Source organism: Tinamus guttatus, unplaced genomic scaffold, assembly GCF_059628265.1.
Source record: "Tinamus guttatus ecotype Peru unplaced genomic scaffold, ASM5962826v1 Tinamus_guttatus_pri_ptg000208l, whole genome shotgun sequence".
Taxonomy (NCBI): domain Eukaryota; kingdom Metazoa; phylum Chordata; class Aves; order Tinamiformes; family Tinamidae; genus Tinamus; species Tinamus guttatus.
In genome coordinates this window covers 2,669,686-2,697,645 of record NW_028288742.1, presented here as the reverse complement: position 1 = coordinate 2,697,645, position 27,960 = coordinate 2,669,686, and the positions used below count along the sequence as shown (strand labels likewise).

The 27,960-nt window shown below is 38.4% G+C and overlaps 1 protein-coding gene across 1 annotated transcript in view; it reads right to left on the bottom strand.

Annotated features, from left to right (window-relative positions):
* Nucleotides 1-72: 72 nt before the first annotated feature.
* Nucleotides 73-27,960, bottom strand: part of CNST (consortin, connexin sorting protein) — a 31,584-nt gene continuing 3,696 nt past the window's right edge. Inside the window, exons 2-10 of the mRNA XM_010225904.2 lie at nucleotides 25,207-25,412; nucleotides 21,936-21,966; nucleotides 20,027-20,113; nucleotides 19,455-19,566; nucleotides 16,988-17,009; nucleotides 16,685-16,781; nucleotides 11,831-12,702; nucleotides 4,664-4,799; nucleotides 73-2,616 (exon numbers count right to left, since the gene is read on the bottom strand). Coding sequence (XP_010224206.2) covers nucleotides 2,411-2,616; nucleotides 4,664-4,799; nucleotides 11,831-12,702; nucleotides 16,685-16,781; nucleotides 16,988-17,009; nucleotides 19,455-19,566; nucleotides 20,027-20,113; nucleotides 21,936-21,966; nucleotides 25,207-25,412 — 1,769 coding nt within the window. The 3' untranslated portion in view covers nucleotides 73-2,410. The remainder of the gene's footprint in view (nucleotides 2,617-4,663; nucleotides 4,800-11,830; nucleotides 12,703-16,684; nucleotides 16,782-16,987; nucleotides 17,010-19,454; nucleotides 19,567-20,026; nucleotides 20,114-21,935; nucleotides 21,967-25,206; nucleotides 25,413-27,960) is intronic.

Genomic DNA, 27,960 nt, shown 5'->3' with positions numbered 1-27,960 from the left:
CTCGGAACGCAGCACTGAGCTGATGCGCCCTGCACAGGGCTGGACCACAGACTTGGAACTGAACTGCTTACGAAAAATTATGTTGACTTTTAATAGCTTTACAGGTTTGAATAAAATAATTAAAAAAATAGTTTTAATAAAATGAACCTAGGAGTACAGGATCTTTGATCTTCATATTTGATATACTTCTGCATAAATAGTTCTATCTATACCTCTTGATCTTTTTTGGTGATGAAGTGCACGAGAACTGAAGTTTTTTAAGCTGAAATCAATAGTTGCTGCTTGAGGAGTAAACTTAATATCCTGAAATGCTCAATGCAAAGTTGCAGAAACCCCAAATATATTCTAATTGCACAGTCATTATAAATACATTTTTAACCAAATGCATGCTTTGTCATTACTCTTAAGTAAATTAGCAAAAAAAGAGAAAATTAAGACTATCTTTAAAATAAAAACTAAATAAATAAACCCAGACTTAAAGCAATAAACTGAACCAGTCAGTAACACTTAGAGATACAAAAGTGTCTTCCTCTTTCTCCTTTATATTAGCCCAGCCTTATAATACTCTGACAGCAACAAAAAATACGCCAAATTATTGTTCTTATGCTTCCTTTTGAAAGCAAAAGTTTTCATTAATTCGGGCATTTTAAATCTGATAGCTTTAATACAAAGCTGCAAATGAGGCTCCCTATCGTATAAAGAGTCTCAGCTGTGAAAACAAAAAGAGAAATCACACATGCAATTTATTCTAGAAAAGGTGATTTTAACTTTAAAAACCCGTTAAGTATAACAGTGCATTAGGAACAGCCAAGCTCACTAGAAGGATGATTCGCTTGCAAACGCCAGAAAGCATGATCATTTAACGTTGATCATTCTGAGCAATATCTTGAGGATTTCACTTCATAATATTTTACAAAATAATATTCTAAACCTGAACATACTGCATCATACAATGTTAGTAAGCAGGACAGCACTGAGTGGAGTGGAGCCCTCCTAATGCAGTATCCTGAGGTGTAAAGGAATCGTTTCGCACTAACACCTTCAGCAGGAGAGGCTGCTATTTGTGCAAGAAGAGTTGCCACATCTTGACCACAGCATGGGCCAAAGGCCTGTGTATCTGATTCTGACCTTAACAGTCACGTCAGCGTTTCTCTCACATACCACAACGCAGGAAGGGCTGCTGAGCACCACGTGATAAAAATACTCATTTAAAATTATTCTTTTTACTTTTCTCTGTATAGCAGATAGAAAAAGAGAGAACAGATTTTACAATACAAATGTCAAAACTGAGGGGGCAAATAGATGCAAATGTGCTTTGCCTGCAGCAATGAGTGCCCTGGACTGTCAACCTCTTGTGCATCTGAATTTCTACTGTTGGATCAGCCCCACTTTACAGTAATATTCCCTCACTGAGAGAAACCGCAGCCACATAGTCCAGTGATCTTGTGCACTCATCTGGAGTGTAAGAGAATCAGACATAGGTCCTAATCCCAATAAATATTCACAGACAAAGGCAAGGATCATTATTCCCCATTTACAGAGGGGAAACTGAGGCACCAAGTGATTGCTGCAAGTCAGTGACCTGGCTGGAAAGAAAACCCAGTTAGCCTGACACCTACTTCCAGGTGCTTTTAAATTACCAAAAGCCACTTTTCTATTAATATGAATACTTTACTAAATATCTTATTCTTGTTTCTGTGCTCAGTGAGACGATGATTTTCCTTTTTAACCTTCTATTTCTGAAACAGTTCACGCAATGCTGGGAATAAAGTTCCAGGAAATCTAGTGAAATCTGCCCGCAGATTTATCCCATTCATGATATTCACCATAAGATACATGGTCAGCCCGTTTATCACAGAACGAGGGCTCAGTGAATGTCATTGCACTCTTCTCACTCCACCCAAATTATTACATGGCTCACCAGGAGAATTAAAATGGAGAAAAATAGTACGACTTAGAAGAAAAATAATGCTTTCATAAAACACAGACTTATTGCATGATAGCTGGAGGCAACACCTTTGCACAAACAGCTGTAAATCAAAGATGTCCTTTTACTAAGCTTCCAGAGATTGCTTACACAATGTGTGGCAATGGGAGAGCAGATAGAAGATAAGTTAATTTTCTTCTTTCTTCTTCACTTGCTCGAGATGTTGAAAAGCTGCTCAAAATGGTGACGAGAATGACTTTTTGCTCTCCCACACCACACTGCTACAGCTTAAGATGTGAACATTTTGCCACCTGATTGCTAAACTAGGACTTTTCTTGATTAATAAGTAAAAGTATGAGTACATAACCAAATATACATCAGCTGAAGGTGGCAAGTGTTATAGAGAACTTGAAGTCACTTTTTTTTTTTCTTTTACCAGTAATCGTGGGTGTGCTCTTAGCGTGCTGTCTCTGCCCATTTCTGCTACGAGAAGGCTATCCAGTGTTTAAGTTCCTCCATACGCTGCAATATCTGTGTATAATAAAAGTCCATGTTGGCTGCAAAATCTGTGCACACGGGGGATTCCATGTCACCAAAAGTGCAGTACAAGGCAGTTCCTCCAACGCTAAGGAAAACAGTTGCTATGCAGAGCAGGATCAGCAAAATGCAGGAGCCGCCAGCCACTTCATCTGCAAATGCAAAAGCAGAACATGTGAAAAAGGACAATGTCCAAAACAATATAAATGCTTGTGAGAAATCTGAGATGGGTTTGGTCCACAAATTGGTCAGGAGGTAGACTCGCACACCGATGCTCAACATGTCAAAGTGACAATAATCCATCCCAAGAACTGTATGTATCGCTGCCTGGGTGGAAACAGATCACCCTTCTAAACTCGAGTAACTATGTAGCTTCACTTCTGCAACCTGTTCACCTCTCCTGGCTTATCTTGCTTGTGGAGTTACACTATACTGGAGCACAACAACGTAAATAGGAGAATGTCGGCACAACCAAAGCCTTCTCTCGTGGAAATACCTGAAATGAGATTAAAGCTTTGAAAATAAAACAAATGGACACATTCTTTGTTCGGTTGTACTGTGACTGAATGCACTTGAGTGAACAGTTTGTATTTACTCCCACATTTTCACTGCAAGAATAGAGGCAAAATCTCAAGGGTAGGCTAAAGGAACAATGGAAATCAAAGCCTTATTAAAGCTGATATTCCTATGGGTCCCCATATTCTACAGTTCACTAGTTTTTAAGATTCCACTGTAAATCTTGTCGAAGAGGGAGAAAACAGACGTTGATAGACAAGTCTATCAATGGAGATGGAGATAATTCTTCTGTTTTGCTTTTCAAAATGTAGAAAATGTTTTATGTGAAATTGGAATATTTTTCTTTCACAACCAGTGGTCAGGTTTGATTTCCTTGAAGTTTCAGATGGAAGTGGGATCCCCTCCTGCATGTGCTCCCAAACATCCTGCCAAGCATATGAAAGAAGCTAACTTCCAGTATAGATCAAAATTCTGCACTTCCTTTAATTTCAGCACAACCAAAATGCCTTAAGAAAGGCATTTTACGAAAGCAAAGAAATGGCTTCACCTCAATCACAGCTTATGTTGATTTAGGATGTCTGGAAAGTCTCCTATTACCAAGACTCACCTCACTGTCCCCAGATCACTTGCAAACTCCCTCTTTTTCAGGGTATTGTGGGGAACCAACAACCTTCAGCACTTCAAGGTGGAAAAATGGAGGCAAACTCTGTCTCCTGGTATATCCCACAAGGAGAAGCAGCAAAGCTGGTTATGTATGCCACTAGCAACAACCATAAGCCAGGAATTACCACTCCAAAGGGTAAAAAGAAAACCCTTAAGTTTAAAGTTGCTGCTTCATCATGACATGTACATTATGGTTTCCTTTGGTTTAGATGATCTCGGCAAATGTGATTAGATCTGCTCTTGAAGGACAACATGAGGAAAAGCAGTAATTTCTTCAAAGTGAGAAAAGAAAATCCTTGGTTTATGTGGAAAACAAGTTTTTTATCTGCCCCTGCTACCTAAAGACAGAATGACTTCTAATGCAGCTACTATTATGATGTCTTCTGTAGTAACAGCAATAGGCTATGTGAATAAAAAGCATGGCAAAGCAACACACAGTATTTTAAGTGAGGTGATTTAGCCCACCAAAAGATAATGAGGTGTTCAGCCAAGTTTAACAATACTTCAGTCAACTGCTAGCAAATTTACATGGCTGTTCAACTATAAAGCAAGTTTAAATCCTGAGGCTCTGTAATCCCACCGCCCTGCAGAAAGGCCTGGAAGGCTATCTGTGATAAAACATAACAGACCTGTTTCTTTTGCATCCCTCCTGACCTGCACTGATTAGATTCAGGGACAAAACCTGTACCTCTTGCATCTAAGCACTAAGCATTAATGAAGGGACATCCCTCAGACATCACTTGCAAATCAGTCAGCTGCAGAGGAAAAATACCCTATGGCTTCAGTCTAACTCATCTTTAAAAGGGAAATGTACTTACTATGTCCTCATGCATTCTTGTTACCCAAACCTGGTGCAAAATAATCTTTGATCAATCACCCTGTACCTATTTCTTCATTAAGTTGTTAAAAGCCAAGAAAGTATGTACGTGCGCTGAATGTCCACATTGCTCTTGTGAGCAAAAAGGTCAGCTTCACTTGCACCCCAAGAACGTATCCCATGAGTTAATAGCTTTAGAATACCTTGATCTAATGTGTCTTCCATTTCCTGGAATCGCACTCTTCTCTTTGTTTGTCTTTGCTGAACTTGAGCAATTGTTTTTCCTTCCCCGTCATCTCTCTTCTTTAGTATAGACACCAAACCTTCCGCTGGAGCAATCTATCAGGAAAGATTATCAAAATTGTTGGACAGTGAGTGGCACAACATACGTCAAAAATCCAAGCCTGAGATCTGTTTGACAATGGCATTGAGGAAGAAATATGATAAACACCACACGAATGGTTTCCGTTCTATTTTTCTTAAAAAAAAAGTGTTGTGGCAGCACTTCTGAAGCTGTTTCTTGAATACATGTATTTCTTAACACACAGGGCAACTGCACTATCATTTTTCTGCCTAGGAGGTGGCTAAGATGGTACCAGTTGTCCTTAATTACTCTGCAAGTTCAACAGGTAGCCTCTTTGGATCCTGCTTTCTGTTCATTGCGACAGCTCATTTGCAAGTGGATGTTAATAAATCATAGGAGCTGGGGCACTGGTGAGGAGGGTTCAACTCAAAACTGCTGCTATTGGAGGGCAATAAGGGGTCAGTGACACATGGCATTTGCCTCTCTGAAGGCATAATTCTGCAGAGACTATCAAATGCGCATTATGAGATTAATTTTTCAGCGCAGTGACTGGTTCCCCGGGGTAGAAAATAAGCTAGTATGGGAACGCACAGGCATAAGAGGGAGGCTCCAGCCCGTAATCTAATCTAATCAGACGGCCATGCCAAAGAGCCTGTTGGTACTGCCGCGGTCTGGGCTGTGCGAGTGGCTGCAGGACGTGTGCCCCTTGACTGGCTTCACCCTTATGTAAGCTTATATAATGCATCAATGCATGCTGTAATCACAGAGAAGGCGCTTTGAACTCCGGGAAACGGACAGCACAATCCCACGTGCACTGTACCAACTATGGCATCGGGGGGTTGCAATGATCTCACTGGTAAAGGCAGCAATTAAATCTGCATGTCTCTGTTATGGCAGTATTTTATACCTCTCACCTGGAAAGTAATTGAGTCACTGAGGACATACACCCAGAGTGTAAATATTGTTCCCAAAAATGCAACTAAGAGGATAAAATTGATCTCTAACCCTTTAGATGTTTACTTTCCCATTGATATTTTGATTATCTACACGTGAGCTTCAATGGTTTATTAAATGAAACAACGCAATGAAAACATTTATAGTAGTGAAAATGTGGAGGGAGTGTAAAGAAATTAAGTCATTATATATGGGAGGACTATCATTTGGCACAAATGAACCAGAAATAAGAGTCTGCAAGCTTCTCATCACAGCAGAGGAGTGCACTGGACTGAGGCGTCTACTGGTAATGTTAAATTGGCCTTGCAGAACTGTCATGAAAATTTGTCAGGCCAGGCAGAAAATGAATACCTAATGCTTATGCTTCCTCATTATGACAACCAAGAGGGGCTGTGTGAGATGAGATTAATCTGACCTATTTGCTTGGAAGGGGGGAGATGAAAGGTGCTCCAAATTATGTCCTTTGGAAAAAAAAAAAGAAAAAAGAAAAAATAAAGTTTATTTGAAGCCTGCCCGCGTGCCACTGCTGTTGTGCAGAGGCTGAGTGTGCCTCCTGCGCCCCAGCGGGCTGGCTGCCCCCAAAGGGCCCCGCACCGGGCTGCCCTGTGCGTGTTGCTCTGCGGGGGCTGCCACGTGCTGGCCCCTTGGGCAAGGGTTTGCTTTCAGCTCATGCTGCCGGCTCGGGCAGGTTCTGCACGACTGCTCCTGTTTCGAGCTCTGCCTCCTCCAAGCTTCGAGCAGAGCGTTATCTTTGGCTGCTTCACCTGGAAACGCGTGGGTTTTGGTATTGCTGTTATGTGAAAGGCAGGCAAAGGGAATCTGGCCCCAACGATCTTCACTCACCTGCCCACAGTAACTCTGCTTTGTGATTTCCTCCTCCCTGTCTGCATACCTGAACAGAGCAAGTCCCTGCAGCCCAGCTCTCCCTACGTTTTCCTTGAAACAGAGGAGCAAGGGCTTTGGATTTTGTAATAAGAATCAATGTGCCCAGTGTTATTCTCTTGACGCAGCAGATGCCATACATAATATTTTTAAGGCTTCTCTGACAAGAACATCTCCTGTGCATGATACACAATTCAAACCTAGAATATTTCTACTGCCTTTGAATTCACTAGTCATGTAATTCAGATTTCAATTTTTTTTCTGCAAAGCACCTACAAAGCTATGCCTCCTACTCAGGATAGAGTTTATTATTAAAGCATAAATATAAACATATGAAATTCTTAATAAAGCAATATTTACATCTTCTATCATACTCTCAACTGCAGCTGAGAAGTTTCTAACATGGTATCTTATATTCAGTCATTAAAATGTCATTACTGCTCCTAAGAAGAGGTCTGTCTTGCTACAAACAAAATCTCAGACAGTTAAAGCACTTGTAAATGTATATTTCTACTGTATGTTTAATTTGGAAAGCTATCAAAGCAATATGCAAACTGAGCGGATTAGATCCCTCTCCCACTAATGAAACAGCCGAGGCAACTAACAGGGCATGGACTGTCCTAGCAGCCACGCCGGACTACAGGTTCCACAACTACTAGGAGGCAGGGGGAATTTAAACAGGCAGAATACAATTATTTAAGCTGGAATTTAACTAGGGAACAGTTAAAACAGTTGGCAACAAGCCAAGCCTCTGCCTGGCTTGAACCTCAGGAGGAAAAATTTAGGCAACTGCTGTGTCTAAATTAAAGAGCTACTACGTGAAAGAAGGCTACTGAAACATGGAATTTACTTAAATTCTAAGTTAGATAATTAACAAAAGATGCTTTTGGAGCATCTCCATAACTGGGCTTACTCACTTAGCTCTGCTGGCCTTCATAAAATCAGCTGACTGGAGCTTTTATAGTTGCCATATAGATACACAGGTGGATGGTGCCATATAGATACACAGGTGGATGGTGGCATTTTAACCAACAGCCAAAAGAAAAGCAGCAGTGACTGCTGGCTGATTGAATCTCTTAAATATTTTAGCTTTTCTCTTTTTACTGCTAGTAATATTAAGTGATTCTGCTTCACACTGGAAAGTTTTACACTTTATCAAAGTTTAACATGCTGCCTGCAAAATTAGAAACAAAAAAATTTCCAATGAGATTACCTGCTTTTTCTCTTTGCTTTAGAGAGCACTGGATAATAAAATAGTCAAAAAAATCTCACGTTATCCACATTTTCTTCAAATATGACCAAAATATGGTATTAATTTTTCTATACACAACAGACAACACACTAAAAATATGGCCCTAGATTTTGAACTCTTACAGAAAGCAGATTCAGCTTTTGTTTACTGGAGTTATTCACAGCACACACAAATAAATAAAATCCCAGCAACCAGAAGCAATGTGAACTGAGATCTAGGAAAAAAAGTACATTGCATGAAGTACTTTGGTCTGAATGCAGAGAACTATCCAACGAAGAGGTTTGTTCGGATTTTCTTGTGTGGCTCTTTTCCCCTAGGCAGTTACTTGGCACAGGCCTACAGTTTTATTTCTAGCAATACCAGATTTTTTAAAGCACTAATCCATAAACACACCATGAACACACCATGAGCCCAGCTGCTAGAAGCGCCAAACCCCTTTGCCACTGTAATAAGCATACATTTGATATGTGACTAATTCAACTTTGGAAAGGAGCTAATCTAGCAGATTCAGAGGTCATACTGTAATTAGACTAATCAATTTTTGTGGCTAGATGCCAACACGCAAGAATTGGATCTCCATGACATGGTCCCAGAGCATACCGTAAAAGCATTTCAGGGTAAAAACCTAATTCTGGCAAACTCAAAATCACAGGACCCAAAGTCATACAAGAAAGGAGGGGATCTCAACAGGCCATTGCCTCTAGATGTGGTGAGGTCTGAGGGAAGCTTCACTTCTGTTTTCAAATCAGCTGCCAGTCGATAGATACCCAGTGCTATCCACATGGTTATTACCCACTACTGTGGCAGGCTGTCTCACTAGCTTTGCTTTCTCAAGGAAATTTCAAACGATAATCTTCTGTTTGGGGAAAAAAAAGATTTTAATGCACTTCTTGGTCATTTAAATGCAAAGTTTATGTTCCCAATTTTTCTTCATATGGCAAAATGCACCTGCATACATTATGACTAGGTGAAATATGGAGTGACTAGAAAGCTCCCTTAGCTATGACCCTTTATTAGGGTTACAATTTGTTTGTCTGCTGGTGTATCACTTTTCCCAGACAAGAACAAAGAGATCTAATAAGAGGTTATAAACACTTGTGAACTCTGCTGCTGCCAAGTGCTGCCTGCCCTTTGGAGCTCCTCGTTAGGCTGTATCCACTTAGTCTCTACACAAGGACAGTGACTGGGTTTAGAGAAGGCATCATCTGCGCATTTCTGTGCACAGTCTATACCAGTAAAGAAATATCCAGTATTAAGTGACTGTAGAACATACAAAGTACTATTTTAGTTTTGTAATCATTTAAAGCCAGAGTGAGAATTCAGGTATTTTTTATCCTTTAATTCATTATTGTAAATGATGGACTGCAAGCAAGTGACATAAAGGATCTAAAATAGGGAACTACGTATGATAACTGTTCTCAATATAGGGTCAAACAAAGCCTCCAAACTGACTTACCTTTCCTCATTTTATTATATTATACCTCACTGCAGATTGTTAATGAATTTCTATCACACTGCACCACTTTTATATTTAAGCTATTTCAAAATAATCTTTGCTTCTTCCTTCATTCTAACTAATCTGTGGCAATTTTGGAAATACTTGCTTCCAGACAGGCTTTATCACAGTCAGATTGATTTATGTTGGTCTTTGTGATCCATGTATTTATTAGCCTGATTTTGTTTTTCACAGTCACATGGCACAGAATGATTCTGTGCTGGTGTTTATGTGGCTGCTAATGCATTTTCTAGGCATTTCTTTCAGAACTATTGCATGAAAACAGAGCAACTTTATTAAATAGTCATAGCCTAAGCACTGCACCTTTGAAGGCTTCAGGAAAACAAGAAAGGAAGAAACGTTATAGCCAGTTTGAGAGATCAGTCTGCCTGTTGGCACACTGACCACACAAAACCAGCGACAGGACGCGGCGCGGGGCGACTTGCCCGGGCAGGCGCCGCACACCCCACTGCGGGTGTCTCCCAGGGAAGCCCCAGGTGCTCACAGGCCTCACAGGCGATAACGATAGCGATAAAGTTACCTGGGAAAAGCATAAATGAGACACACCACAAGCCCCTGCGCTGTCCCCAGCTCACCCTGCTGCATCTACCATCACCAGATGCTGCATACGACAAATTTTAATCAGAGTCAAGATGAAACCTCCATCCTCTCTCCTTGGTTTAAACCCTCTTCCCTACAAACAACCCAAGCTTCTTGCTTAGAAAGACTAGAAAAGCCTCCCACCATTCCCAGCCAAGATTACTCCAGGCCAGGAGCAGCGCTATGGAAAGACCCAGGGTCCTCTTTTCACAGCAGTGTGGGTCTAGAGGTAGGAGACCAAAACTAGAAATGAAGCTACATTCCCTGGAAAGCATCACCATACATCATGGGGCCAACACAAAAGTAACTTTTCTAACAGTACAAATATGCTGCCTGCGTACCCCATCATCTAAAATGTGTAGATGGCATAAACTCTGCAATTTAAAAATAGTTGCTAAAGGATTAATTTAGGATTTTTCTACATGAAGCAGTTCTATCCTGTAGCTTAAAATATGGAAGGACTCAAAAGAAACCTAATCCTGAGGGAAGATATTTAGATTGCTCTTTTGTTATATATCCCTACGGGCTGAACGCAGACTGGTAGCAAAATACTGCTTTTCAAAAGCAGCCTCTAAGTGACAAATACTAATGGATTTACTGCACAAGATTGGTTATGTGTGTGAACAAGAATGTGGAGTTCCACACGTATGTTTTGTCAGGAGCTTGTGCATAGCTACTACCGGATCGAGAAGAAGGTGAAGCAAAAACAGGTTCCGGTACCCAGCTCCCAAACCTGATACAAAGGATGCTTCCTGACATCTCCTAAAAAGTCAAGATGTTTTGGGGCGGATCACAGTGCCTGATCTTGGAACTGGGCCAGGAAGCTGTTCAGGTGGGGAGGAAAAACAAAATATTCTTTCCTACTCTGGAGATCTTGCCAAACATGTAATAGCATCAGCGTGGGTCCACAGCGTCTAGTTCCCTGCTTGGCTGCAAGCCCTGAGTGATCACGGGTTCTCGGACTCCATGCATTAGCTTCCCATCCTTAGATGGGGTAGTTTTGCTTTATCTTCAAGGGTACTATATTGTTAAATGTATTAAAAAATAGGATGCACTAAAAATATACCATTGTATATACCAGTGTTACAAGTCCTCCCCTCACCCAGCATTTTGAATCACATCATTTCACAACAGTCTTATTTTTTTTTCTTTAAGGGAAAAGACCTATGGCTGCAAGTACACCAAAATCAGAAAACAAAGCTAAACTATCATCACAGAGTCCCTAAACAAGTCCCCAAGTAACACTGAAAATCTGTATTTTTAGAAGAGCATTTTAGCTTTAGAAGTTCTCATCTTTGCTGTGGTCTATTAGTGAGTCATACATTAGGAAGGTAGATGCAAACTTAGAAGTTCTTTCTTACTTTTGGTTGAACAACAAAATTGCCTAAACTTGGAAAAATTTGCTTATACATGAATATACACAGCTTATTATATATGTAGTTCCTCTTTTCTTTTTCTTGTCCATGGGAACAGGCATGGCAAGACAAATTTTATTCTGTGAGCAGAATTAACTGTATGCTAAATCATTTGCACTATGCAGATCTCTCACATAAAGTTAAAAGTTACCAGGAATTTTCAGCTTTTCTCCTAAAAGTCTCAGGGGAAAAAAAAAAATTCAAAAAACAGTGTTTCATACTAATATGCAAAATCTATCTGATTTTTAGAGAAACAGCACTACTGGGCAAGAGGGAAATCAACAGGAACTTTTTTCCAAATCAGTTTAGAACAAATAAATAAGTAGACTTTTATCATATTAAAAAAGTGCTATATGAAGAAATATTTAACATATTTATAGGCATATTTTAAAGAAGGCAATACTCTAAAACATGAAACAGTGAAAAAGTGAAATTAATGACAGGTTTTACAGGATTCACAGTACTTACCTCAGCAATCTCTATCCTTCTTGCAAGTTCATCAAGAGAGGAAAAGCTGTCATCTAATGACAAAGCCTCCAGTGAGCTGTAAGATGATCGTTCAGGTGAAATATCTGGAACAGTGTCAAAGTCTTCTTGGTTTTCTAAGTTTGCAAATGGTTCTTCAGAGTCTATAATGTTACCATTTAAAAATCTGAGAAAGAAATCTTCTTGTTCTTCATAATTTACCTTCTCTTCCCCCTGTCCTGCTGTTTTCTGTATTTCCTTGCATACTCGTGAATGGGAAGCACTCTCATGCTCAGACACTTTATTACTTCCAGGGCACATGTTTGATGCAGTTCTGTCCTGTGGAGATTTTCCATCATCATCAAGCTGTTTCTCTTGTTGGTTTACATCACTATTTCCTAGCTGGCCACCAGCAGTCTCTGAAGAGCCAGCAACATGTTTTGATGTGAGCAGATTTCGATCAGCTTGTACATCTTCATCAGCAGAAAGCAAATCAGTAGGCATAAAATCAGCATCTGTTAAAAGCAAAGTATCTACCATTGGCTCAACGGAGAGCTTAACCCCAGGCTCCCCAGCTGCCTCTCCTATTTTTCCCACATCCTCAGAGAGCTGTCTTTGCTGCAAACTGCTCTCTTTAGCAGCATCCCCAGACGACAGGCAGCCCGGAGGAGGCCTGCCCACTCTCGCCGCGCGCTGGGCGTGCGGCTCCCGCGTTGACTCAGCGCTGCAGGGCTGCTCCTCCGTGTGGTCCTTCCCCGCAGCTACCCGCAGCCCCGCTGCCTCTGCCGCTCTCTCCGCTCCGCTTCTACCTTGGCAGCCAGCACGCGGCTGCTTATCTTCTTTCTTTGGTCCAACGCCACGAAAAGTTTCCATACCTAAAAGCGACAGGAAAACCGTACCGGGGTTTTAAAAGGACTGAAAGCACTGGCAGACTGGAGGAGTATACAGTGATTTGATAACATTATAACCTAATGTTTTAAAGTGAACTCTGCATGCAGGATTTCATGATCCTGTCACAATAAAGTTGGGTTAGCCCTAAGTAGTTTGAAAAGATGCCTCCCGACTCAGCACTGTCTCTATGTTTACAATGTATACAAGGTATTTACATATGTTCTGACAGGCTAAACGCATGCTCTGGAGCCCTCCTGAAAAGGAACAAAGTTACTCCCCTGCTTCAAGCAAAACATGCATTTTAGTGTTTTCTTGATTGGGTACATTCCTTATAAAGCACATTTCATGTGAGTGCATCTCATGGTGGTAATTACAGAAAACTGAATCTTCGTGGTACTGTTACCATGTCACTGACAGGTATTCGCATCTGCTTTAAAGAAACTGAAATCACACCAATTTAATAAATTCAGAATTAGGTCTTTTTAAGTGGATAACTAGCTCTTTTGGCTAATGCTAAAAAAAAAAAAAAAAAAAAAAAGTTACTATAACTTTACATAATAGATTGCACAATAAGGTGTTGGGTTTTGAATGCATATGTTAGTTTACATATTAAAAATGCAATTAGATTCAGCTTATTTCTATATTCAAATTTCCAATACCCATGGAAAACATTTTTCTTAATCCTCCTATCAGAATACTTCAGAGGGAAATTAGGGCAATTCTACACAATTTATGAATTGATATAGTACTGACGTGATCTGCTTATGAAGCAGTAGATGGTTAGCCTAGGCTGTCAGTAAAATTATTAGACGTTGGCCATTACAGGAAACTCAATGTTAAGCCTATCTCCTTGGACTTATGAAGAAACGCAATTATAGCAACAACTCAAAACAACAAATTCCTACCTCTAGAAAACAAGCATTTGCATTTCTGGATCACAGCCTTAAGGTCCTATGAATAGATAAATGAAGAGATCTAGCAATTACCCCATTAAGTGTGTGTGTCTCAGGAATAACTAAGTATCTTTATGCCAGTCTCATCCCTTCTCACCTGTTAAAACATCACCTCAAATCTGAGCAATTCTTTTCACTTGGTATATGAAAGTGGGCCACATTCTTTTAAGAAACTTTGCATTAATTCATTGTATTAACAATTTTATCAAATTCTCAATTACCCCATTTTAAAAGGTAATGAAATGCTAGCTAGTATAGAAAACATAGGCTTAGAAATGGGAAGAGAGGGTAGACAGCAATTTATAAATGCAGGGAAAAAAAAGCATTAACAGATGGAACGGGTACCAGAAACCTAACTTACGTAAAACGATGAATGAAGAAATGGGGATGAGACAGGGATTTTTCGAAAATTAGATACAGCTGACTAGATAGCTCAAGGGATTTGTAATGGGATACTGAGCCCTTCATGTATAGGTCATGGGTTCAGATACAGGCTGGACTGTTGGTACAAGATTCTGTTACCATCTGTCCCTTTTCCCCAGAGGATACATCCACATTACAGCAGGCACCTTTGTTGGCAGCTTCAGTAGCAACATCAAAGATTAAATGGAGAGAGAAATTAAATCAATTTCTTTGCTATGAAAGATGACTCTTGAGGTCAAGGATCTATTCCTAAGAAAGTAATAAATGACCCCAGTATTGTTATGTACCTCTAGAGGTGCAGGAATTGAGTTGTACTGCTACTTTCCATGTCAAATTTTAAGCAGCTTTCGATATTTTCTTTGCATTTACTTCAAAATACCTGTTTTGGTCAACTGCAAATACTTGAACACTGAATAAAAATGTTTTTGTCCTACTAAATTAACATGTATTCACTGGGACAGCAATACTTTTCAGTTTCATCTGACTGTAACAGATGTAACAAAGTGTCTACTAAAAATGTTCTTGCAGCAAAAATAGTAAAGGTAATTTAAGAAATGTTGTTTTCCAAAAAAAGAAACCATGGAATTGTCACTTGCTCTGTTCATCACAGAAACCTGTAGCTTCCACTTGTTCATTCTGTCAGTCCAAGACACTCCAGCAGAGTAATGACCTACGGCATTGTGCCAGTAGAGCATTCACATTCCTCATTCCTCATCTCTCTCTCCTTCTAGAAAGGATTCCCATATGACCCAAAAGAAAACAAGGACTAGGTAATTTCTCAGTATGTTCTCAGACACTTTTTGAAGACAGGAGTGTTTACATATTTACGTCTCGTTTTTCACAATGCGGGGGATAAAAAAAAAGAAAAAAAAGATAAGCATAGTAGTTTTACATGGCACAATGAAAAGGCTCTTATAAAAAAAAAGAAAAAAAGAAAAAAAAGAGTTAATGCTGAATAAGTTAATTTAAATATTAGCCTAGGATTGTGTTAGAGTTAATAACTTCAGGCAAAATAGTGAACCAGCCCAAAACAGTCACACTGCTTCTGGGCCTGGCCTGGATCACACAGCCACAACTTGGACACTTATAGCCCCAGGTGATGTATACATATCCATATACAAACTTGTTTTAAACTCTTCGAGAGTTTGGTTCCTCAGTAACACATTAATCTCATTTAAAACATCTTTTGCCCACATTAAGCCTATAATCTTGACTTGGGCTTTGATTTGGGCTACATATCCTTGTATCGAAAAATTAATTACTTAGCGCTGCACGAAAAATTCTCAGCAGAACGGCTTTCTTCATTAATTTTCAGACATTTCAAAGGAACCCAATCATTTTGATGGCAATTCAACAAAATTTACACTATGGAAAATCCTTGATGTAAATCATGATTTATTGTCAAAGTACTTTTACTATGTCAAAATGTTTTATTATTTTTTTTTTAACATAAAACAAAAAGTTCCTTAACTCAGAGCTCCAAATGCTCAGAATTACTGCGCTCCTAAAAGTTTTGTTTTGTGACAGATTTTTTCATGTTACTTTTTCAACCATCTCAAACTAATAAACATAAGGTTCTTCTGATCTGCCTTCTGAGTCTTACAGCATGTTTGTTTTACTTCTGATGTTTTAGCTAGCTGCTTCATGAGAACAAGGCAGAGCAGAGGCAGCGTACAGGTCATGGTAAAAAGAGGATGAAGTTGTGGAGAATGTGCATGTGGAGGGAACTGTGATACCCCTTTCTTTGTTAGCTCCTGATTCTCCTAAATATTCTGGCTGACAGATGATTACAGGAAAATTTAAGTCAAGAGAGACCCTTGGAAGTCACCTAGGTCACCCAGCCAACCCTTACCTTGTGTGAAAGTCAGGAAGTTTTGATGGGAAGGCGCTCAGTTTAAGCAATATTTAGCAACTGGCACATGACTAACGAAAGAAAATCTTTGCCCAAGGAGAGGAAAAATAAACCATAGAGGCAAGTTGTCTACCACTTCTCTTTCCCTTTCTGTCTGCACTTTGACAATTCATTTGCAAACCTCTCATAAGAACCCAACAATTCAAGTAAACATTACTCAAACAGCTGCTGTAGCAAAACAGGAGAAAATATAAGATAACATAAAACTTAAAAATTTTCAGAAAAAAAGTAAGCATGTTTTTCTCTTTAAATATAAAAGCTTTTTCTGTGCTGTTACAGAAAAATGTGACTACATCATCTGCAATTAAAAAACAGATGTTCTTAATACTCTTAACAATATTCAGTGGCCACAACTTAAAGCATTTTTCAAGGGATTGTCTTATATCTAGCTTAAATACAATTTTATATCCACATGTTCATTTAAAAGCAACTTTTATGATGGGGGATAAAATTATTCTTAATTTAATAATTTAATTATTTTATTTTTAATTCTAATAATTCTGAAGACCAATGACTAACTAAAAGTGTTGTAATTGAAAATTAAAATCTGCAAAAAGGGATGAATCTGTGGGACTCCAACATAAATGCTGTAGCTTCAGATGGAATAGCCGCACAGTAATTATAGGAATATATACTTACAGTAAAATTCTTAAAGCAAATACTTGTACACACACATACCTGATTTAAAAGCTGCAGCTTCACTTTCCTTTAAACTTTCTGATCCCATTAATTGGAGGAAATGACTGCTTTCCCATGTATTTTCTGCAGCTGCTAGCTGTAAAATAAAACAGTATTTCCTCTAACTGGTGGACTTAGATAGCAATTCTGCAGTTGAGACATCCAAGCTTAAAAAATATTCTGCACTATTCCATGATACTATGATATGCTAAAAAAAAAAAAAAAAAAAAGAATATCTAATAATATTAAAAATACATTTACAAGCGATCTCCAAAAAAGCAGTTCACATAAACAGCTTCTTACCTTATGTTTGGTTGCAAGTGGCCTGCAATAATAAAAAAATAAGAATAAAAATAAGCCACTCGGTAACAAGATTCTTCATAAAAAGTGTCAGCAAAACAATGATTCAAATAACATTAGCCTTTTTTTCTAACCTAATACTAGCACAGAACATTTCAAACACGAAACACGATCAGCATGCTAGCATAGTTTCAAGCACTGATCTGTACTATATGTGAATATCATCAGAAGACCAGTTAGCACAAATATTGCTCTACCTAAGCAAGTAGGTACTTAAAAAGAAGTTACTTCAGCACCGCAAGTGATCTGAACTCCTGTAAAAGTTTATGCTAAAAGGAGTGCTATCAACTTCAGAAATCATGAAACAGCACCATAACTACTGGTATTAAAAATGCTGATTACCATATGAGAGATCTAGGGCGGAAAAAAATACTTATTTCTCTTCCCATGAACTATATATATTCGGACACATTTTCTGGGCATTGAAAGATTCAGTAGTTCCCATTGGTTCCACTGGGATTCACGTCACTACTAATAATCAGTGTGGACTTTGCAAACCGTATAAAATCCATGCACAATCTGTTTTATCATGCACAGTCTGTCTTGTAGTCTTTCATATAGGAATGAAGAGAAAATTCTGAGCATTTTGCATAAAGTTGCTGAATAAAAGGTCTCAAGAGAAGGTAAGGAGATACAAGAGGGAAAAGACTTGCACACCTTCTAACACAAACTTTTGAAACTTGCACTGACTTGTAAATTTTTCACTTTAAGCTTTACATGAGAAACTTCCAAATCTTCCTTTAAAGTAACAGTTTCTACTGTGTAGCTGGAGACCTTGAGCACCATAAAAAGTTACATTGCTTTCAGTCGCAAAAGCAAAACACTCACATTTACGAACACATAACCCTCATTACTGATTTACAATAAAAGTACTGCTTTAATTACAAAGTAAATTGAGTCCAAAGCTTAGAAAAAAATATTAAGCAATGAAAGTATATAGACTTTGGGCTAAATCTAGAGAGTTTTGGAACAGTGCTAATAAACACAGAGAATTAGTCATGGCAAACAAGCACAATCCTTAATTTTGACCAGATTGCAAGCTTCCACAGAAAGAAGAATAATGCTACAGAACTTAATTTTTCTATTTAAATAGGAGGCTGCATGGAAGAATCAGGAGAAAGCAGAGTTCCTCTCAGCAAGGTGACAATTCAGTGCTGCTAGCTGCAAGCACATCAAGCACAGCAGAGGTAACCTGCGAGCCTGCCGGGTCGCGCACGCTGGAATGGGAGCCAGGAGGCCCTGCGGCACGCGGGGCTCCCAAGGGAGCAGCCTGTAAGCACAAGGGTGCAGGAGCCGCCTCCTGCGGAAGCGCAGGCTGGCACTTCTCGCGGCCCCATCCCACGTGTGTCCTGGCAGGAAACCTGGGCGCTTTTCAGCTTCTGCACAGTCACCCAGGGAAGATGTGTTGAAGTCCAATTGCACTCCCTTTGAAGAACATGAGCATTTCTGGCAGACTGATTAAGGAACGCAAAGGTATTTGAAAATTTTCTCCTCATCCAATTGGCATCTCCCTGCCACAGGTGAGTCTTTCAACAGCCTTTAAGTGCAATTATATTGCTCATTATTCCTGGCCAATTGCTTTTCAGAAGCAGATAGTATTTGTGTTCCCTTTGTCCCTTACACTCCAATACCCAGTGTGGGGCATTCGCCCGTGATCTGAGCTCAGGTCACTTCTCCTGCCTGGCAGGTACCAGCCCATACCTGTCACTGCCCAGAGGAGCACCCTTGGCGCTGCCCAGAGTTTCCCATATTGTGATATATGGGCAGGAGGCTGCTGAATCACACAAAGCACTGACTCAGTGCTTTGATTTTTTAGCTTTCAGAAGATTGCCACACTAGTGAACTACAAAATCACTGCTTCATAATGTTTAACCAGCCTATATAAATTGACCACAAAAATAATCACCCCACAGTTAGGGAATTGTCCTAAAATATGGAAGATACAGGGACAAAATCTTATAGGACAGATTGGAATGCTAGGATCTGAGATGCTGGGCAAATGTATTTTAAAATATTGGTTAAAACTATAGGGGTTATAAATGTAAACAGCAGGATCGGTTTTATAGTCTATCTGTTCTTAACACTATTTAATTTTTGTTTTGGCTGAAAATATCTTCAAACTAACTCATTTTTTGGCAAAATAACAATTTGCTGAAAACAGAATTAGTTCAGCCATAGTCCCTATAAGTTCATCAAACCATATTAATTCACTGTAAAAAGTGATGGTAACTGAAACATTCTTACTATACATCAAAACCAGTAACTGCCTTATAGCTACGTTGATTGAAGTCAGTGGGATGCAACTTTTATTTTGGGATCAACTATTTTTAAAAAAACTATTCTAGTAAGTATGGAACAGCTAAGCTAACTTCTTAGTACCAGTAAAGTAATAATATTTTCTTATACTTACTGTTGATGTGAAGAACAAACTTTTGTAAGCTTTTCCAACTCTTCACTGCTCAGCTCTTTAGCCGAATTCCTTACTGTAACTTGACTAGGAGCTGCTGCTTTCCATTTTCTTTCTAAATTTAATCAAAGAACATTTTTACCTGAAGTACTTTAAATTTAATACTTAACCTAAAACTTTCACAGTAAAATAAGAAATGGAAAAATATCAACAGCTCTTCTGTGTATGCTCTGTAATCTTGTATCAGACTATGAAAAAAGTACCATACTTTGTTACAGTGTATTTTTCTCACACCAGATTCACTAACTCTAAAATATAAGTACAAAATAACTGTAAAACAATCAAAATCTCAATTAATGAGTATAAAGACTGATTGACTATTTGCACCTTTTCATGACACCCAAATAAAGGAACACAAAGAAGAAATACTTTTCTCCAAGCAAGCCCAGAGAAATTCTGTCTAAATGCTTCTTTTGCTTTGCAACAGATTTAAGCTGGCAAAATGTATGCTCTATTATGTAGAAATACAGAACAAGTTAACTCTTCTGTCTACCATTAGTGCAGCCTGTACTCACCCCACTGCTCCTGTATGGAAGAGAGATTTGCAAGCAGCTGCTCATGATAGAGCCGTTCAAGCTGGATGAATTTCATTGCCTTCTCATCTGAACGAAAGGTTAAAGAAAAATACACACATATGCAAACTTATTATGATTTACTTCCATTTGACATCATATTTGAATGGACAATCATTATGTAATTGAACTAAAATAAATAGGAAAAATCATATGGTTAGCATCCAGATTTCTGGGCAGGCAAAAAGAAGCAATAGCAGATATGAACACAGAAAATAAGAAATTACAGAAGTTGAACAAAATTCCAAAAGTGCAGAACCTATTGTCTTCAGCAGTTACCTCTTCCCACATACCTTGAGCCTAAAGACAGTGTTTTTTTCCAGAAAAGAAATGAGCAAAGTGTTACCACAGAACTTTCTCTTTTATTTTTCCTGAAATGAAATCTATTGGAAATGAAAAGCAAAAGATATAAATACAAGCCTATATCTATCATTGACAATTATATGTCAATAATGCAACTATTTGAAAATACGTTTTTTTACTGACCAGTTGGAGATATTAAAAACAAATTTCCCTTTCAAAATTTCACAAGACACCTTTACAACTGTTATACATAAAACTTCATAAAACTTCATAATTATTTTATACATATAAAAATGTAGTAGTGTTAAATTCCACCCATCAGATGTATATTGCATCAAAAAATAATTCCTTTGATCAGTTTTAAATATAGTGCCCTACAATTAAAGCCGCTTCTATGAAAGCGAAGCTGTCCTTCTACCACTTTGTTGAATACAATTTCAATTTACTGTATTTCCCCATGGAGAGCCATGTTCCACTACAAAATTTTCCATTCCTCTGGTTTATATTACAGTCTTCATGTTTGTTGATGGATGTTTTTTGGGATGACCAAACCAGAAGGACAGTCTTTTAAGACAGATAGATACTTTATTTTATATATTGCTTTTATCATAATGACACAGTTATTTCTCTTTGTTTTTGTAAGACTAGTTGGATGGATTTCAGTTTTTAGAAGCCTACCTTTCAGAGTTTCTTACATTGTTATTTAATGCCCATGATTGCCTATTCACTCCTATTTCTTTGTTTTTACAAAGGCCACAAATGACATAATGGACAAATAATCTGTAAATAATAGATTTTTAAATTTATGATGTACCTTAGTGAACCACATCTACCTTAAAGACTAGCACGCTTCCTTCTTTTTACAGTCTGATTAGTTTCTCTCAAAAGCAAAGAGAGCAAAACCTGCTTCCACCTTTTCTAAAAATATAATTACACTTCAAAGTTTAATATAATCTTTCTCTTCCAGAAATGCTGAAATATATCAAAGTAATTATTAGCAGTTCAACTAGTGTAACTTTTTGGCCAAATTTGTTTGCATCATCTCAGAACAAATCAAAATAACCTATCTGTGCCACTGAACTGGCTGTTCCAGAAGCAATTACTCCTAGTTTCCTGTGACCAATTCTCAAACCATCTTGAGGCGACAACTGACCAATAAGCAAAGGACAAAGAACATGTTGCCGTTCTCCCTTAGCTGAGTAACTGGTGTTTTTATTCTAAGATAGACATAAACGGTACATATTCATAGCCACAGCAATCTTAATGGTGCTCTTATTATAATGGTGTCCTATTTTACACGTTACAAAACATACCTTATCTAGATTGGATGTATTCCTGGTTACTAATTGTTAAAGCAGATTTTTTCCTATGGATCATGTTCTTTGAAAATATTTTCCTACTTCCATGTTTGTATATGATTATATCAGCACACCTTTTAAAAGCTCATTTGCTATTTAACTCATACTCCATATTTAGCTCATATTTCCTCTGTTTTATCATGCCAGATTATTTTAACAATCCACACCAATTTTTACCAGTAAAAGGATACATTCTTCCTCTTGAAAATAGGTCTCAGCTATCTGTAAATGAAAAAAAGAAAAAAAAAATAGGATTCTCTAATTTTTATGATAGTGGCAACAGCATAATAGGATTTAAGTATCTATTTTGCAGATTCATATTTAATTTGGATAAAAATCAAATGTTCAGACTAAATGCATGTATCCTTACAGCAGGAAAGATGTCCAAAAGAAAATCAAACAAGATAAAAACAGTAAGTCAGTTCACACAGATTTGGCCAAACATTAGTTTTTATCTTGTTACAGCAACATATATTTTAGCAATTTTCTTTTGAGTGATACTACTTTTAGAAAGAGCTAGAACAGAAGTATTATGTTCATTGATAATTAGGTGGGTCAAAGAGCTTGTATTCTATCACTGACCACTTGTATTCTATTATTGACCACTACTCCCCTCATGTTTGGAAGAAGTCAGATCAGTGCTGAGCTCTCCGGAGCATGTAATAAATGGGAGGCAGTGGAGATCTGATGAAGGAGAAAGGAACAATTTTGCATCAAAGACCCTAAAAATATTGCCTATGACATGTTTGGAGTAATTTTCCTGCTCATATCCCCTTGTAATATTTCAAATGCTGAATATTTGAAATTTATCAGATAAGTATTAAGAAGAAAAATATTTTTTTCTTTTAAGGGACTCATTCAATTTGTTTGGTGGTAACTTAACTTCCTAGTTACACTCCAGTCACATGCCTGAGATGACAATCTTGAAGCCATAGTGGCAGAAGTTGAAGGGCAAAGACATCACTGTACCACAGTCCCTGTAACCAGCTCAGAGAACATAAGCATCCAAAGATAGTCAGAAAATGAGTGTTTCTAAGTAAAACAGAACTTCACTTTGACTCTTGAGCTGATGATAGGGAGTATTACAGAAAAGACACAGTTGATAACTGGAAACTACAAGGTGTAACACTGTAGAGAAAAGCTAACATGGTAACGGAAATGTCTTGCTTCCCATTCTCCCTTTTGAGGAATAATCTTTGAGATTTGCAACAATAAGAACTTTTTTGTGCTTGTCAGAAAGGTGGGCAAACTTTCCCAGGAACCTGAGGCTTGGTTTGTAAATGGAATAAAACACAAAGAATATAAATCTCAGAAATGAAAACATTTTGTCTTACAGAACTTTTTCACAGTCTCATAGACCTTGACAAGCACTAACTGTCCAATCTTGGCAACACTGAATATTGGCAATCTTCCTATGCGCTGTACACGGTGTAGTAGGGCCACGCTTGCAAAAAGCATCTGGTAGCCGCAGAGAGCTGATACCTGAACCCTGAGGTTGAGACATTTCCTGTCTTCTGGCCATACCAATTTAGACATTCCAAACCTGAAGATCTTACCAATAAATGGGCAGTTTTGCAAAAATTCCCAAGCTGATGGCTCAAAAAGAGACAGCAATTTTGTAGAGCTGTCTAGATTAAAAGTTGGGGTTGCCTGACCCTCAGTCTTATTACCTATCACAAGATCATTCTGAGTAGAGCATCTCCTAAAAGGGAATTGGTAAAGTGACTTCTAAAACTCTTCTTTTTTTCTGGAGCTGTCGAAGAAGTTCTGTATCTATGTTCATATATAAATGCTTTTAAGAATCCAAACATATAAATGCTAAGCAAATCACATGGATCTCATGCAAGACTGGAAAAAAAAGTTATATTTTAATTCAAAGATAATGCTAGGATAATCCCTGATAACCTTTAAATATTTAATGCAGACTTCTCATTAACAATGCTGAATGTTAGTACTCCAGAATATTTGATACAGGTCTTGTTTTTACATTGCATTCTCCCACACAGGAAATAAAAGATTAAAATATGATAGAAGAATATTTGCAAGACAATATAAAAGTAGGTTACTGGCAGGTTGTATTAGCAACCTGAGATAAGACTGAAGATGACGAGTTAACCCATTGGGAAAGAGAGGGAAAAAAAAAAAAAAAAAAAAAAAGCTCTTACTAGAATTCATTTCACATGAAATCATGAATGTTATCTTTCAAATCCTGTATTTTTTTTCTGGATTAAAATGTGTTCTGTGATCCTTTCAAGTTCTGTTAATTGTCTTCCAAACATTCCCTTAGAAAACGCTTAATATTAAAAAAAAAAAAAAAGGTGATGCTCTTTTAAGGTTTTTGAATCCGGGAACCCACATTCTATTTTCGATTCTGGTTCTGTCACAGTTCCTATATGACCTCGAGAAAGGTTGTTCCTTTCGTGATTTGGCTTCCTCATCTGTAGAGCAGCAGACGGATTTCACCTCTATATTGGTGATGATATTCCTTAATGTTTGTAAACCATCTTGAGACTCTTGTTTGAACTGCACTGTCTTCCCACACACACCTTTGTACTGACTATTGAGTGACCACCAAATAACACCTGGTTACAAAAGCAACTCGTTAACCTTAATGCTAAATTTCAAATAAGCTAAGAAACAGTAGGAAATAACTTTACTCAAACACAGATTTTCAAATGAAAAAAAAATGTAAACACTCATCCATTTTTTTCATGGTAAAAATAACGCAATTTTGTCATATCAAATAACCTAAACTAGACACTATAGGCAAACACGAGCTCTTCTGCCCCAGTGTGAGTCTGATACTACTGATTTATCTGTTAATAGAGCAAGAAGTCTAATCCATTGTGCATCTTGTGGCACAGTCTCCAGAAAGAAAAATATACTTGCCAAATAGTGAAAAGAGAATGCTTTTCAAATCCTACACAATTTCCTTTTCCTTACAGAGATGGTGACTGTACTATAAAAAAGTATACACCAAGAAATCTGGGACCTCAGTTGCCAGGTATTAACCTTGTGCTCGAAAGGAGTATGCAACAGTAAAGATAAATGCAGATTTAAAATGCGATCTAGCCACTGTTGTCTCGTCTTACCACATACACCTAAGCCTCTTACCTAAGTTTTCCTACCACACTCTAGAATTTCATCATGTGAACAAAAAAAACCTGTCTAAATCCTTTAATGGACAAGAAAACTCTGTTTCAAAACATATTATACCTGATAGAAAACCTGTCTTTAAGCGTTTTCTTTTACTGTAGAATATGATTCCAAGAAAATGTTTAGTTTTAGTATGTATTAGAGAATCTTAGAGGAGAAATGTGCTTTTACCACCCTTTATATATCAAAACTGTCTGTCTGGATATGGATATTACTGTATGTTGAAATAAGGCTTCTTTTTCCTAATGAAAAAAGACCTCAAATAATAACCAAGTTAGTGCAACAACGCAGACACATAGCAAGTACCTGATGGAGACACAGAGGCAGTATCTTTGAATTCATCTGCTCAACCTCTTCACGGAGCAAAGAGAAAAGGGATGGCAATGTTTGCTTTTGTTCTTTCTGGTAAGAGTCTTCATTTGCTTCGTTTGCACCTTCAGCACACACAGTGTCTGTGTCTGTAACAAGAATATTTTCTTCCTTGATTGCTGTGGTTCCCACTGAAGGAACTCCTTTAAAAAAAACACGGAGTTTGGTTAGGATTCAAAAACACATCAACTTGAATTTCCAGGAATTTTTCAATACAAAAGCTTTAAATAAAAACTTTAATCAAATAATGGCCCTGTTAACACCCCTGACAAAATATTGATGCTGTCAAGATGAGTTGTAACACATTTGTCTCAGTCTCAGCTCACCTACCTGAATAGAAACACACTAAGATCAGCTCCTTTGTACATTTTTGTACAAGTAGCTGCCTCAAATATGTGAGAAAAACAGAAATAGGCTCCTGTGCCAAGCACGTGGAAAAATACCAGCGAAGGAATGGGCCTGCTGGGAAGGATGACACAGGATGACAGCACAGTGTTTCCTTACAGCAAAAAGATCTTGGAGGACAGAAAAAAGCAAATAGTAGGAGCTTCTACTATGGGACAGATGGATGTCCAGGAGGACAATTTGCACTCTTGAGCTCAGTGCAAATGGAAACATTCATAGACATCTGCATAGTTTAACTTGGAGTCCAGTGGTGGTGGCCTACATTGGTACCAATGACAGGAGGAAGTGCAAAATCTCAGTTTAGCTACTAGAATGTCTTGCTAGGCCGAAGCCTGGGACCTGCACAGTTCATTCCCTATCAATCCCTATTGCCACTCTACCCCAAGTGCCAAGGTGGAACAGGCAGGTGGAATATATGTATGCTAGCATACCTAGCACATGGCTGCTTATGTGATAGTCATCAGGAAACATTAGGTGAGATTAAGGCAGTGGAAGGAATTCAACTACCCCCATTGGAGGAGCATCTCATGAGGATGAAGGAAAACAAGGATTTGAAAACAGCAAATGATCCCTTCCCAGAATACAGTCTTAGGACTCACCAGAATGATGCCTTTCTGGATTTGGTCACGGATAGTACAGAACTAGGGACCAAGCAGGACCACAACACAGATCATTTTAGCCTGCGAAACTGCTGGCCAAGTTATTACAAAGGGCCGTTTGGGGACTGATGGATCACCAGGGCAGCCCATCTACAAAAAGTGTCCCTAGAAGAAATCTCGGGGACTACAGGCTTGGAAGACTGCCTTCCATCTCTGGGAAGTCACTGGAAGCTGCAGTAGGCAAAATCACAGAGCACACGAAACACTGATGATGGTGGTGAAGCCAGCACAGCTTCTGTGAAAGGAAAGCTGGCTGCGCTAACCTGCTGGAGGCCGATAAAACATGTGGATAAAGTGAATTTCCAAGAATGCCTTTCAAAACACTCCTCTCACACCTATTAAAGAAACTAAGTTGCCAAAGGACTGATGGAGAAGTTCTTAAAAGACTGGAAGGTGAGGCTTAATGAGCATTTTTTCAGGATAGACAAAGGTTAGTGGTGGGATTCTCCAGGGATTGATGGGGACAATTTCTATTTGGCTTCTTTACTTCCTTCTGTGAGCCACTGTTCATCAGTGAAAGCTCCAACTGTGCGAATGGCACTAAGCTCTGGACTCTGTCTGGAGAAGAACAAATGGGGATATGGTTAAGACTTGTAAGATTAACACAGGCAGGATAAACTGAACAGACTGTTCTCCCAATCTGACATTACTTGATTAGTAGAAGTCACTTAAAAAAAAAAGAGGAAAAAAAAAAGTTCAGTCTGTATTGACAGTTGATATAACCTTTCTGCACAAAACATATCTTGTTTATAATGTAAATAAGCAGCACATTCTCATTTCAAGAGTTTCTGAAATAAGCAACTTCCACATTGCAAGGAATTGAGAAATTTATCTCTTATTTGGAGGGGAAAAAAAAAAATTCACATTTCCACATTTCAGAAGGCAAATTCTGAGCTTTGTCTATGGAAGAGCAATATTCCACAGGATTTAATTAAAATCCCCATCCTGTATATTAAACTGGTGCAACTAAAGAATAAGAAAGGAGTAAATACAAACAAATGAAAACAAGAGTAAAGCCAGTAATATATACACCACTATTTTTAATTCTGTCAAATATATTTCTAGAATTTTACATTTGTTTAAATCACCTTACAAATGATTTTGACTGCATGTGGCAAAACAACCTGCATAGGTGATACAAAATCAAGAACACCGAAAAGTACACAATGAACTTGTAAGTTCAAGCTGCAGTGAGTATGTCTTCTTTCCTGAACGAAGCCCATTTCCTAAAAAACCTGTCACCAGTCAAAAGCAGGACACGGGGGGCACTGTTTGGGGATAACCTATCACCAGCTCCTACGGTAAGCATATTTTGACTCTGCTTCTACAGCTTAGGCACTCAGCACAGCGTGCAGCAAGCACACTGCACAGAACTTTGCGTTCTTTGCAACTGCAGCTCTAGAGCGATGGCTCAGGGTTAAGATTTAGGGCTCAAGAAAGATCTTCATGTGTCAGTCGAGAACTCCACTACTGCCCTCCCTTCTTAAAAACTCTTCATTAAATAAACTACCCAGAGCAGAAGCACCAGTAATCTCTCCAGTGGCTATTTTTGCAGCTCGTATTGGCAGATGAAAGATGGGTGTAGCTTAACACTGCTTTTCCACTATTAATTTATGTCCCTGCTTTT